The sequence below is a fragment of the Pristis pectinata genome, chromosome 38 (assembly GCF_009764475.1).
Source record: "Pristis pectinata isolate sPriPec2 chromosome 38, sPriPec2.1.pri, whole genome shotgun sequence".
Lineage (NCBI taxonomy): Eukaryota > Metazoa > Chordata > Chondrichthyes > Rhinopristiformes > Pristidae > Pristis > Pristis pectinata.
The window spans coordinates 2,340,314-2,353,304 of NC_067441.1; the positions used below are offsets into that span (position 1 = coordinate 2,340,314).

Sequence of the window (12,991 nt, forward strand, 5' to 3'; positions counted from 1 at the left end):
GGGTTAGACAGGGGGGGCGGGAGTGGGGTTAGTCTGGGGGGGCGGGAGTGGGGTTAGTCTGGGGGGGCGGGAGTGGGGTTAGACTGGGGGGGCGGGAGTGGGGTTAGACTGGGGGGGGCAGGAGTGGGGTTAGACTGGGGGGGGCAGGAGTGGGGTTAGTCTGGGGGGGGCGGGAGTGGGGTTAGACTGGGGGGGGCAGGAGTGGGGTTAGTCTGGGGGGGGGCGGGAGTGGGGTTAGACTGGGGGGTGGGTGCTCAAGGTTGTAGAGAGTGAGACTACTATCGAGATGGGGAGCGAATTCGGGAGGTGAAAAGAAACCTGGGGGTCCCAGTGCAGGATTCCCTGAAGGGTAACCTGCAGGTTGAGTCGGCAGTCAGGAAGGCGAATGTAATGTTGGCATTCATCCCGAGAGGACTAGAATATAAAAGCAAGGATGTGATGCTGAGGCATTGGTCAGACTGCATTTTCTGAGCAGTTTTGGGCCCCGTATCGAAGGATGTGCTGACCCCGGAGAGGGTCCAGAGGAGGTTTTCACAAGAACGATCGAGGGGACGAAAGGGTTAATTTGCAAGGAGCGTTTGATGTCTCTGGGCCTGGATATCAGAAGGACGGGGGGGGGATCTCAGTGAGACCTCCCAGATACCGAAAGGCCTGGACAGAGCGGACATGGAGAGAATGTTTCCATCAGTGGGAGAGTCCGGGATCCGAGGGCACAGCCTCAGAATGAGGGGATGTGCCTTTAGAACTGAGATGAGGAGGAATTTCTTCAGCCAGAGGGAGGTGAATCTGTGGAATTCGTGGCCACAGAGGGCTGTGGAGGCCAAGTCATTGGGTGTGTTTAAGGCAGAGATTGATCAGGAAGGGGGTTAAGGGTTACGGGGAGAAGGCAGGAGAATGGGGTCAAAAAAAATGATTGAATGGTGGAACAGACTCGATGGGCTGAGTGGCCTAATTCTACTCCTATATCTTATGGTCTTGTGGTGGGGTTATTAAAATTTTCAGGGAGTGACGGGGGGAGTGGGGTTGGACTGGGAGGGATGTTGAAGAGTGTGGGGGGTGGCATGGGACAGGTGCCAGTGTCCGACTGGTGCAGAGGTGGGAGCCCAGCCCGGCCCGGTGACACCCATTACTTCGAAGTACCGTCCTGGGTGGAGGGAGGGAGGGGGCCTCTCCTCCTCCTCGTGACTCCAGACCTGCCCCACACAGGAGCCACGCACCAGCACGTCCCGCCGGAAGTCGACCGTCATCCTGAGGGGAACGTCCCCGGCCTCTCCCTCTCGAGGCTCCCCGGCCTCCCCACCGCGGGGGTCCTCGGACAGAACCAGCACGAACCTGGGCAGAGAAGGAGTGACCTTCAGAAGGGAGAAGGACGGAAGGGTGGCGGGGGGGGGGGCGCCGAGGCGAGGGGGCGGGTGAGGCGAGGGGGGGGCGGGAGGGGTCTCAGAAGGAACATGGTGACACCTCCAGTCGACACTTACTCCTGGGCGTCTGCGTGAAGTTGGCCCCGGATCGTGATTCTGTGTCCTGGTGCCAATCCACTTTCAATCCGACTCAGCAGTGGGACGTCCTGGGGAACAGAGGGGGCAACAGATCAATTCAAGAGTTCCCCAGAGGGCGAGAGGTTCACATCAGCCTCCCGCTCCCACCCAGGACATTCTCCCTTCTTCCCCCATCCGTCAGGCAGAAGATACAAAAGCCCGAAAGCGCATCCCACCAGGCTCAAGGACAGATTCTATCCCGCTGTTATAAGATGATTGAACGGTTCCCTAGTACAATAAGATGGACTCCTGACCTCACAATCTACCTCATCGTGGCCCTTGCACCTTATTGCCTGCCTGCACTGCACTTTCTCTGTAACTGTAACACTTTATTCTGCGTTCTGTTTTCCCTTTTACTACCTCGATGTACTGATGTGATGAAATGATCTGTCTGGATGGCACGCAAAACAAAGTTTTTCACTGCACCTCAGTACGTGTGACAATAATAAACCAATCCCGATCAGATCTCTCCCTGTTCCCCAGCTGATACCATCCCAGCACCACAGTCCACATCCACCCCCACCTGACACTGGTTCCCACTGCAAAGGTATTTAGCCTGGACAGAAAAGCAAGATCCAATACAACAAACGTGATCAAGTCACATCAGGGAGGCTCTCTATGGGACATGTGGACTGGAACTGTGCACGGTGACTCCCGGCATGGGATACGGAGACCAGGAACTATGCACGGTGACTCCCGGCGTGGGATACGGAGACCGGGAACTGTGCACGGTGACTCCCGGCGTGGTCTAACGAGGCTCTGGACAAATTGAACTGAACTATCACCAGTCACCCTCCGTCTTGCTCCTCCCTCCGACTTCTATACACCAGCTACCTTCCCTCCACACTCTCAGTCCTCATGCAGGATCTCAACCCAAAGCATCAGCCACCCAGTGTGCAGGGACTGGGGATACTAACCAGAGCTGGATCCTTCAGTGAAAATGGCTGGAACGTAAACAGAGAAGAGAACAAAGTTCACACAGCGATCACACTGATCAGCACAAGAAATATTTGCATAGAATCTGCCCGAGTGCACAGTACTACACCAGTGGGGTCAGCGTAGAGGGAACTTCACTGTCTGACCCCGGGAGTGTGTGACAGGACGGTGCGGAGGGAGCTTCACCCTTTGTCTGACCCCGGGAGTGTGTGACGGGACGGTGTGGAGGGAGCCTCACCCTGTGTCTGACCCCGGGAGTGTGTGACGGGACAGTGTGGAGGGAGCCTCACCCTGTGTCTGACACTGGGAGTGTGTGATGTTGTCAAAGTGCAGGTGAATTCTGGCTAAAATCCCACACCATCCCCCCCCTCGTGTTATTATTTTCTGCCCCCCTACACCGGTGCCGTCAGATTCCAGACAAACTCACCACTTGCGACGGATATTGGGTTTGCAGAGGGTGGTATGGCTGTGGAAAGAGCAGAGAGAAGCAGTCAGCACGAGCTGGTGTGTGCACACATTGTGGACAAGGCTGACGAACCTCCCCAAACTAGTCACAGAGTCACACAGCACGGAAACAGGCCCTTCAGCCCAACTGGTCTGTGCCGACCAAGATTCCCATCGAAGTCAGTCCCATTTACCCACGTTTGGCTCATATCCCTCTAAACCTTTCCTGTCCATGGACCTGTCCAAGTGTCTTTTAAAAGTCGTTACTGTACCTGCCTCAACCACTTCCCCTGGCAGCTCGTTCCACATACGGACCACCTTCTGGGTGAAAAAGTTGCCCCTCAGGTTCCTATTAAATCTCTCCCCTCTCACCTTAAACCTGTGCCCTCTCGTTCTCGATTCCCCAACCCTGGGAAAAAGCCGGTGCGCATTCACCCTATTGATGCCCCTCGTGATCTTATACACCTCTGTAAGGCCTCCCCTCAGTCTCCTACACTCCAAAGAAAAGAAGTCCCAACCTGCTCAACCTCTCTCCATAACTCGGTCCCTCGAGAGCTGGCAACATCTCCGTAAATCTCTTTTCAGCTGAACGTCATCTCTCCTACAGCAGGGTGACCTAAGCTAAACGCAATACTCCAAATACGGCCTCACCAACGCCTTGAACAGACTTGTCTCACCATCAATCCCAACCCCTCTGGTACCTTTCTTGCACCAGGGAGATCATCCCAGCTTCTCCACTCTTGAAACATTCACCAAGTTCCACATCGCTGGAGAGGACACCATTAAATCTTCTCCTGACCCCTTCCACAGCCTCTTGCTGTCTTTCCTGGTGACGAAGGTAGGAGGGGCAGAATTGGCCTCAATCTTGTGTTTTACCCTCCTGAGGATCTCAACAAGCTCAGGACTGGAGGGCTGGAGTTATAAGGAGAGACCGGACAAGCTGGCACTGTTTTCCCTGGAGCGACAGAGGCTGAGGGGTTTATAGAACCATGAGAAGCATCTTTTTCCCCAGGGAAGGGAAGTCTAGAACTAGGGGGCACAGGTTTAAGGTGAGAGGGGAAAGATTTAAAGGGGACCTGAGGGGCAAGTTTTTCCACACAGAGGGTGGAGCTGCCAGGGGAAGTGGTAGCGGCGGGTGAGATTATAATGTTTAAAAGATGTTTGGACAGGAAAGGTTTAGCAGAATAAGGGACAAATACAGGAAGATGGAGCTAGCTCAGATACACATCTTGGTTGGCATGGATGAGTTGGGCTGAAGGACTACAACTCTCTCTCTAATCATTTGTAGATTTTTAATAACCAATGGACTGTATTCCTGCTCACGCCCAGGAAATGAAAGTCAGAAAAACAACAACCTGGGAATCTGAAATAAAAACTGAAAAATGTTGGAAACACTCAGCGGGTCAGGCAGCATCTGTGGAGAGAGAAACAGAGATCCGACGAACGGTCTTTGACCTGTAACGTGACTCTGCTTCTTTCTCCACAGATGCTGCCTGACCTACTGAGTATTTTTTTTAGGGGGGGGCATTTTCTCTTTCGGTTGACACAGTGGGGGCAGTGGGTAGAGCCACTGCCTCACAGCTCCAAAGACACAGAGACAACAGAGACACACAGAGACACACACATAGAGAGAGACAGAGAGACACAGAGAGAGAGAGACACACAGACTGAGTGAGTGTGTGTGTGTGTGTGTGTGTGTGTAGTTTGTACGTTCTCCCTGTGACCACGTGGGTTTCCCCCGGTTCCCCCCCACATCCCAACGATGAGCGGAGTCAGTGGGTGAGTCAGCCGCGAGTGTGTGGGTGAGGGGTAGAATCTGGAGGGAGTTGATGGGAATGTGCGGAGAATTGAAACAAAAGGGATCGACGCAGACACAGGAGACTACAGATGCTGGAATCTGGAGCAACAAATGCCAGAGGGTCGAGAAGCCTCGGATGAGGTGGGGAAAATAGGAATTTTCGACATTTCGGGTTGAGACCCTGGATCAGGGATCAGTGTAGGATTGGTGCAAAAGGGTGCGCGGTGGTCAGCATAGATCGGTGGGCCGAAGGGCCTGTTTCCCTGCTCTGTGACTCCACCGGGGAATGCAGAATTCCCAAAATCCCTGCCCGCGCTGGGCACCTACATCTTGGTTAATGAAGCCGATGACTTTGATTAAGACGGGACCCATGACCTTCAGGGTGTCCATGGTCCGCCGAGGTCGACGATACTTGAACTCCAGCAGCCGGTTTCCGTTGGCAACCACCTGGAGGGGAAGGAGTCACAGAACGGACCTCAGCGTCTCTGCGCGGAGATACGCGGCCATGCCACACGTTAGAACGTAGAACAGTACAGCACAATACAGGCCCTTCGGCCCACAATGTTGTGCCGACCTTTAAACCTCACCTAAGACTATCTCACCCCTTCCTCCCACATATCCCTCGATTTTAAATTCCTCCATATGCTTATCTAGCAATCTCTTGAATTTGACCAACGTACCTGCCTCCACCACCACCCCAGGCAGCACATTCCATGCCCCAACCACTCTCTGGATGAAAAACCTCCCTCTGATATCTCCCTTGAACTTCCCAACTATTAATTTAAAGCCATGCCCTCTTGTATTGAGCATTGTTGCCCTGGGAAAGAGGCGCTGGCTGTCCACTCTATCTGTTCCTCTTTTGTACACCTCTATCATGTCTCCCCTCATCCTCCTCCTCTCCAAAGAGTAAAGCCCGAGCTCCCTTAGTCTCTCCTCATAATCCATACTCTCTAAACCAGGCAGCATCCTGGTAAATCTCCTCTGCAGCCTTTCCAACGCTTCCACACCCTTCCTATAATGAGATGACCAGAACTGGACACAGTACTCCAAGTGTGGTCTGAACAGAGTTTTGTAGATCTGCAACATTGCGCAGACCCCGAGACTTGGCCACCGTTTTTTTCCGTTGGGAAAACACTGGGTGCTTGTGGACACGGCCAGCATTAAGTGGGAAGGTTAGTCCTTTACCAGAACACTGTCCTCCTGGAAGTGGATGAGGAGATGGAGGAGGCAGCCCTCCTGGAGGGAGAGGGCTCTGCACTGCTGCCTCAGTCCCCACCGTCCGTTCCACAGGGCAGAGCAGGAGACGCAGGGGGAAGCCCCGAAGGTGGCAGTGAGGCGGAAGGGCACATCAGCCCGAGGCCGGACACTGCTCCCGCACTGGAAGTCCACCCAGAACCTGTGTGGGAAAACGGGCAGGGTCACAACGGGGTCCAGGAGGAGGGCGAGCAACTCCCCCACCTCTCCCGCCCAACTCCCCCCCGGAGACCTTCTCACCCCCTCAGCTCACGACATCAGTTAGGTAACTTGGTCAGCACAGACAAGTTGGGCCAAAGGGCCTGTTTCCTTACTGTGTCACTCCATGACACTCTCCCACTCCCCCACACTCCCCCCGCCCCTCCCTCTCCCCCCACCCCTCCCTCTCCCTCACACTCCCTCCCTCTCCCCCACACTCCCTCCCTCTCCCCCACACTCCCTCCCTCTCCCCCACACTCCCTCACACTCCCCCCGCCCCTCCCTCTCCCTCACACTCCCCCCACCCCTCCCTCTCCCCCACACTCCCCCCACCCCTCCCTCTCCCCCCACCCCTCCCTCTCCCTCACACTCGCTCCCTCTCCCCCACACTCCCCCACCCCTCCCTCTCCCCCTGCCCTCCCCTCTCTCTCCTCCCACACTCCCCCTCTCGCTCCCCCCACACACTCCCCCCCACACGCACTCCCCCCCACACACGCACTCCCCCCTCCCTCTCCCCCCCACACTCTCCCCCCCCACACACACACACCCTCCGTCTCCCCCCACACACCCTCCCCCTCCCTCTCCCCCCACACACCCTCCCCCCTCCCTCTCCCCCCACACACCCTCCCCCCTCCGTCTCCCCCCACACACCCTCCCCCCTCCCTCTCCCCCCACACACCCTCCCCCCCCTCCATCTCCCCCCACACACCCTCCCCCCCTCCGTCTCCCCCCCCCCACACACCCTCCCCCCACTTTCAGTAATTGTTCTTTTTCAGACGCTTTCGATGCCCTGCACTGCCAGACCGTGTCGGGACGGTTACCGTACCCAGTGATTTGTGTGTATTTTCCAACTTACGGACAAAATTGACCGACAGACATCTATGAACAGAACCTGCTCCCACAGCTGCTAACCCGTACGACTTTGGAATGCGGGAGAAAACCGGAGCACCCGGAGGAAACCCACGCAGACGTGGGGAGAACGTACAAACTCTGCTGCTGTCTGTAAGCATGGGACTAATAAATAAATACCTTATCTAAATATCTTATCACAACCCAGGGACAGTCTAATGTCCCCGCAATTCTTCTGTACAGGAACCATTCTCGTCAGCCGAGGTAATGTTGTCAAGTTCCTGAAATATCTCACAAAACACACAACCTCATTACCTGGGAGCAGGCTCTCCCTGCTACAGAGTCACAGAGCAATACAGCATGGATACAGGCCCTTCGGCCCAACCAGTCCATGCCGACCACAGTGCCCACCCATCTAGTCCCAATTTCCTGCGTTCGGCCCTTATCCCTCCAAGCCCCGCCCCTCCATGTACCTATCCAAGTGCTTCTTAAATGACACTATTGTACCTGCCTCACCCACTCCCTCTGGCAGCTCGTTCCATACACTCACCACCCTCTACGTGAAAAAGATTAATTCAGTAAGAGTGTGGATTACTAGACTATAAACTTAACTCCACGTTCCTACCCAAACCCAGTACAGCGCCTCTACTTCCTCAGAGTGCTAAGGAAATTTGGTATGTTCCCCATTGACCCTCACCAATTTTTACAGATGCACCATAGAAAGCATCCAATCTGGATACTTGATACGGCAACTGCTCTGCCCAGGACCACAAGAAACTGCAGAGAGTTGTGGACACAGCCCAGCGCATCACGGACACCAGCCTCCCCTCCACAGACTCAGTCTACACTTCCCGCTGCCTCGGGAAAGCAGTGACCCCTCCCACCCCGGACACTCTCTCCCCTCCCGTCCCCGTTGGACAGAAGAAGCAAAAGCAACAAAATCCGCTGAGTTTCTCCGGCAGATTGTGTACTGCTCCAGATCCCAGCATCTGCAGTCTCTTGTGTCTCCTGACCTCACAATCTACCTCATCGTGGCCCTTGCGCCTTATTGTGTGCCTGCCTGCACTTTCCCTGTAGAAATAGAACATAGAACACTACAGCACAGAAAACAAGCCATTTGGCCCTTCTAGTCTGTGCCAAAACTTTATTCCACTAGTCCCACTGACCTGCACCCAGTCCATAACCCTCCAGACCTCTCCCCTCCATGTATCTATCCAATTTATTCTTAAAACTTAAGAGCGAGCCCGCATTTACCACGTCAGACGGCAGCTCGTTCCACACTCCCACCACTCTGAGTGAAGAAGTTCCCCCTAAACCTTTCCCCTTTCACCCTAAAGCCATGTCCTCTTGTACTTATCTCTCCTAATCTAGGTGGAAAGAGCCTACTCACATTTACTCTGTCTATACCCCTCATACTTTTGTAAACCTCTATCAAATCTCCCCTCATTCTTCTGAAGCTGTAACACTTTATTCTGCACTCTGCTTTCCTTTTGTACTTCTGTATTGAAATGATCTGCCTGGACGGCAAACAAAAGTTTTTCACTGTATCCGGGTACACGTGACAATAATAAACCAGTTACCGATTACCCCTCCTGCCGTGACCAGACCTGGAGGTTTAACCCTCTCCGCCCCACCGGATGCGGTCGTACCTCCTGCAGCTCCTGGGCACCGTGCTCGCGATACACACCATCCTTCCCTGGCACAGACCTCCGAACACGGTGGTGATATAGGGCAGTACCTGTGGACCGCAGCCAGGGTGTGAGCAGTGCAGAGAAAGATCCCGGGTAACCGATGGGGGGGGATCACCCCTCCTGTCACACTCCAGACACATCACTCCCCCTCCCCACTCTTCCTTGCCCTGCCCCCTCTACTCTCCCTTCCCCTACACTCCGCCCACCCTACTCTCCCTCTCCACCCTCCCTCCTTTCACCCCCACCCTCCTACTTCCCTCCTCCTCCCCCCCTCCTCCTCTCCCCCTCCCCCTCCTCTCCTCCTCCCCCTCCCCCTCCTCTCCTCCTCCCCCTCCCCCCTCCTCTCCTCCTCCCCCTCTCCTCTCCTCCTCCCCCTCCCCCCCTCCTCCTCCCCCCCTCCTCTCCTCCTCCCCCTCCCCCCCTCCCCCTCCCCCCCTCCTCCTCCCCCCCTCCTCTCCTCCTCCCCCTCCCCCCTCCCCCCCTCCTCTCCTCCTCCCCCTCCTCCCCCTCCCCCCCTCCTCTCCTCCCCCTCCCCCCCTCCTCTCCTCCCCCTCCCCCCCTCCTCTCCTCCCCCTCCCCCCTCCCCCCTCCTCTCCTCCCCCTCCCTCCTCCCCCTCCCCCCCCTCCCCCCCTCCTCCCCTCCCCCCCCTCCCCCCCTCCTCTCCTCCCCCTCCCCCCCTCCTCTCCTCCCCCTCCCCCCCTCCTCTCCTCCTTCCCCTCCCCCCCTCCCCCCTCCCCCCCTCCTCTCCTCCTCCCCCTCCCCCCCCTCCTCTCCTCCCCCTCCCCCCCTCCTCTCCTCCCCCTCCCCCCCTCCTCTCCTCCCCCTCCCCCCTCCCCCCTCCTCTCCTCCCCCTCCCTCCTCCCCCTCCCCCCCCCTCCTCCCCTCCCCCCCTCCCCCCTCCTCTCCCCCCCCTCCTCTCCTCCCCCTCCCCCCCTCCTCTCCTCCCCCTCCCCCCCTCCTCTCCTCCTTCCCCTCCCCCCCTCCCCCCTCCCCCCCTCCTCTCCTCCTCCCCCTCCCCCCCCTCCTCTCCTCCCCCTCCCCCCTCCTCTCCTCCCCCTCCCCCCCTCCCCCTCCCCCCTCCTCTCCTCCCCCCTCCTCCCCCTCCCCCCCTCCCCTCCCCCCTCCTCTCCTCCCCCCTCCTCCCCCTCCCCCCCTCCCCTCCTCCCCCTCCCCCCTCCTCCCCTCCCCCTCCCCCCTCCTCTCCTCCCCCTCCCCCCCTCCTCTCCTCTCCTCCCCCCTCCTCTCCTCCCCCTCCCCCCCTCCTCTCCTCTCCTCCCCCCCTCCTCTCCTCCCCCTCTCCTCCCCCCCCCTCCTCCCCCCCTCCCCCCCCCTCCTCCCCCCCCTCTCCTCCCCCTCCCCCCTCCTCCCCCCCTCCCCCCCTCCTCCCCCCCTCTCCTCCCCCTCCCCCCCTCCCCCCCCCTCCTCCCCCCCTCCCCCCCCCCTCCTCCCCCCCTCCCCCTCTCCTCCCCCCCCTCCCCCCCCTCTCCTCCCCCCCCTCTCCTCCCCCCCTCCCCCTCTCCTCCTCCCCCTCTCCTCCCCCCCCTCCCCCTCTCCTCCTCCCCCCCTCCCCCTCTCCTCCTCCCCCCCCTCCCCCTCTCCTCCTCCCCCCCCCCTCTCCTCCCCTCCTCCCCCTCCCCCTCTCCCCTCCTCCCCCTCCCCCTCTCCTCCCCTCCTCCCCCTCCCCCTCCCCCCTCCCCCCTCCTCCTCCCCCTCCCCCCCCCCTCCCCCCTCCCCCTCCCTCCCTCCCCCCCCCCTCCTCCTCCTCCCCTCCTCCCCCCTCCCCCTCCCCCCTCCCCCTCCTCCCCCCTCCTCCTCCTCCTCCCTCCACCTCCTCCTCCCTCCACCTCCTCCTCCTCCCCCCCCCTTTCCCCCCCTCTCCCCGATGATGACAGCTGCCCTCACTGGATAAAACACCGGAGGCTGCAGCAAGGTGCTGGGAGGGGCCGGCATGGCCGGGTGTTGCCCTTCGCTGCTGACCTCAGACTGGGGTTGGAGGGGAGACCTTTGCCTCTTTAACCCCCCTCCCCACCCCTGAGCTGAACAGGAAGTGACATAATCACAGGTGGATCACATGGTCCAACAGGAAGTGACAAGTTGCCATGGCTCCCATCCAAAGCCATTGGGCCTAGCAACAGGCCCTTCAGCCCATCGTGTTGATGCTGACCACCAGTCTGTACCGAACCCATTTGGCAGCCTTGTGGCTCCAATGCTCTTCTAGGTCCCTGCTAAATGTTGCCGGGGCCTCTGTGTCCATCCCGATGATCCTGACTGGATAATTGGCAACGGCGGAGAGTTGGGGAACAACTTTTCGAGTTTAAAGAGGCTGCTCAGCGTCTCCGCCGTTGAGGGTCAATCCGTTGGGATTGATCCGGGCTCTGAACCCAGGAATGCGGCCCTCCGTAACGGCAATGGAGAGACCAGCATTGGCCGTTGAGCTCTGGGACTCCCTCACGCCCTGTGTCGTCTTATTAACCCTCAGGGCCCCCAGCTAGAAGGCCCCCCACCCCCACGTCTTGTCTCCCCCACGCTTTATCCGCGGAGAGACCGAGAGGGAGGACGAGGCTTGGCTCAGGGAACACCTGGGCAGCCAGCTGAGCCGGCGTCGAGCAACAACCTGGTGCAAGGTTTCAACCTGAAACATCGACAGTTCCTTCCCCAGCTCCCCCGCCCACCCCCACAACACCGATGGTCCTCGACCCCCTGAGTTCCTCCAGCAGACTGTCTGTTGCTCCAGATTCCAGCATCTCCTGTATCTCCAAGCAAGTGTCGAGGTGGTTCCCACGACCGGTCACCTGGGTGTGGGAAACGCAAAGGGATATTGCTGGGGTTGGGGTGGGTGTCAAAGCTCAGGGGGTCCGGTGTCGGTCTCCTCCCGTTCCTGTAGGACAGCAATAAGGTGCTGAATAGTCTGCTGTCACCATATCACAAGTAAAGAACCAGTCAGACAGCTGGTTGAACAAGTTTAGCAAACAGATGTGGCTGATAAGAGGAACTCGAGTAGGCTGGGTGACAAGGTAAAAGAGCAGAGATCGATCGAGCGGAGGTCGTCAGAGGCTGTGGGGAAGGCGGGGAGAGAGGGAGAGTGTGTGAGAGAGAGACAGAACGAGAGACAAGAGTGAGAGGGAGATAGAGACAGACAGCAGGAGAGAGAGTGAGAGGGGGACAAGAAAGAGAGGCAGCATCCACAGAGAAGGAGAAAGAGAGACAGGGTGTGGCAGGGAGTCAGAGTGACCAAGTGAGGGACGGAAGAAGAGAGAAGGAAGACGGCAGATGAGGAGAGAGTGAGAGGAGTAGAGAAAGGGAAACAGCGAGAGCTCATGGAGACAGAGGCAGCGGCAACATCTCCCAGCTAACCGCACGACGTCCGCTGATACGCCTCGGAGCCGGCTCCTGTTCTGGTCGAGACATTCCGGGGTTAATCCTCACGATTCCCACCAGTGGAGGAGGAAGGCTCATGGCTCAGGTGAGGCACAGAACCAGGGCTCGTTCGGTGCAGGATCCAGGAGCAAGAGGAATAGGAGGGTCTTTGTGTTGCAGCATTTGTACCACACTCCGATAATCCGGCATCTCGGGATTTTCAGGTTATCGGACTGGCAGATTTTCCGAACTATTGGATATTACTCCCATTAACACCGTTACACACTTTTAATTCAATTTTTTTAAAAATGTTACACAGTTGTTTAATATGTTTTCCAGTAAAACAGGTGAGTTTATAGGGAGTGTGTGAATCAGCAGCTCCCGAGCCAGGTACCAAACCATCGGAATTTCCAAGCAATGGTTTAAGTCCTAATGTGTAACCTCATGGGTTCAACGATTCCATTGCAGGTCAGGGTAGTTCGAAGCTTTTCACAGCTGGTGAGGCATTTGTACTGAAGGGAGCTACTTTACGTGCTCCCTCCTCGCCGCCCCTCCCACAGCGCGGCGCTCCCCCCTCACCGCCCCTCCCATGGCGCGGCGCTCCCCCCTCACCTCCCCTCCCGCAGTGTGGCTTGTGTGCACAGTCAAGACCCCACTCAGGAAACAAAGTGCATTTACGTGTCACCAGGTCTCAAAGCTTGGCTTCCAAGTCCGACACATGGGGTTCCCGTTGAGAACGAGTACACTGAAAAGTGATTGGCTGAATCTCAGAACATCTCACCAGGGGATCCTTGGCAAGGAGTCCAGTGGGACTCACTGGCTTCAACCCATCCTTATTCATTATCAGGAACTGAATCCCAGTGGTAATGCCTCTCCCTAACTGCCCCTGAGCTTGGAGGGCAGTTAACAGTCAACCATGTTGGTG

At 57.8% G+C, this 12,991-nt stretch overlaps 1 protein-coding gene across 1 annotated transcript; it reads right to left on the reverse strand.

The window, feature by feature from the left end:
- Positions 1-22: 22 nt before the first annotated feature.
- On the reverse strand, positions 23-12,276 carry LOC127586916 (galectin-12-like). Its single transcript, XM_052044944.1, has 8 exons — positions 12,256-12,276; positions 8,652-8,755; positions 5,902-6,112; positions 5,044-5,163; positions 2,902-2,940; positions 2,456-2,482; positions 1,479-1,567; positions 23-1,332 (listed from the first exon to the last, which is right to left on the reverse strand). The coding sequence occupies exons 1-8, from the start codon at positions 12,274-12,276 to the stop codon at positions 999-1,001; spliced, it is 945 nt and encodes a 314-aa protein (XP_051900904.1). The 3' UTR covers positions 23-998.
- Between the last annotated feature and the right edge of the window lie 715 nt (positions 12,277-12,991).

Excerpts from the sequence above, each read along its gene's own strand:
- LOC127586916 (XM_052044944.1), bottom strand. The coding sequence starts at position 12,276 with ATGCCGGATTATCGGAGTGTG. Across the intron at positions 6,113-8,651 it reads AGGAGGTACGACCGCATCCG|GTTCTGGGTGGACTTCCAGT; the intron begins GTGGGGCGGAGA and ends TTTCCCACACAG. Across the intron at positions 5,164-5,901 it reads TCCAGGAGGACAGTGTTCTG|GTGGTTGCCAACGGAAACCG; the intron begins GTAAAGGACTAA and ends CTTCCCCTCCAG.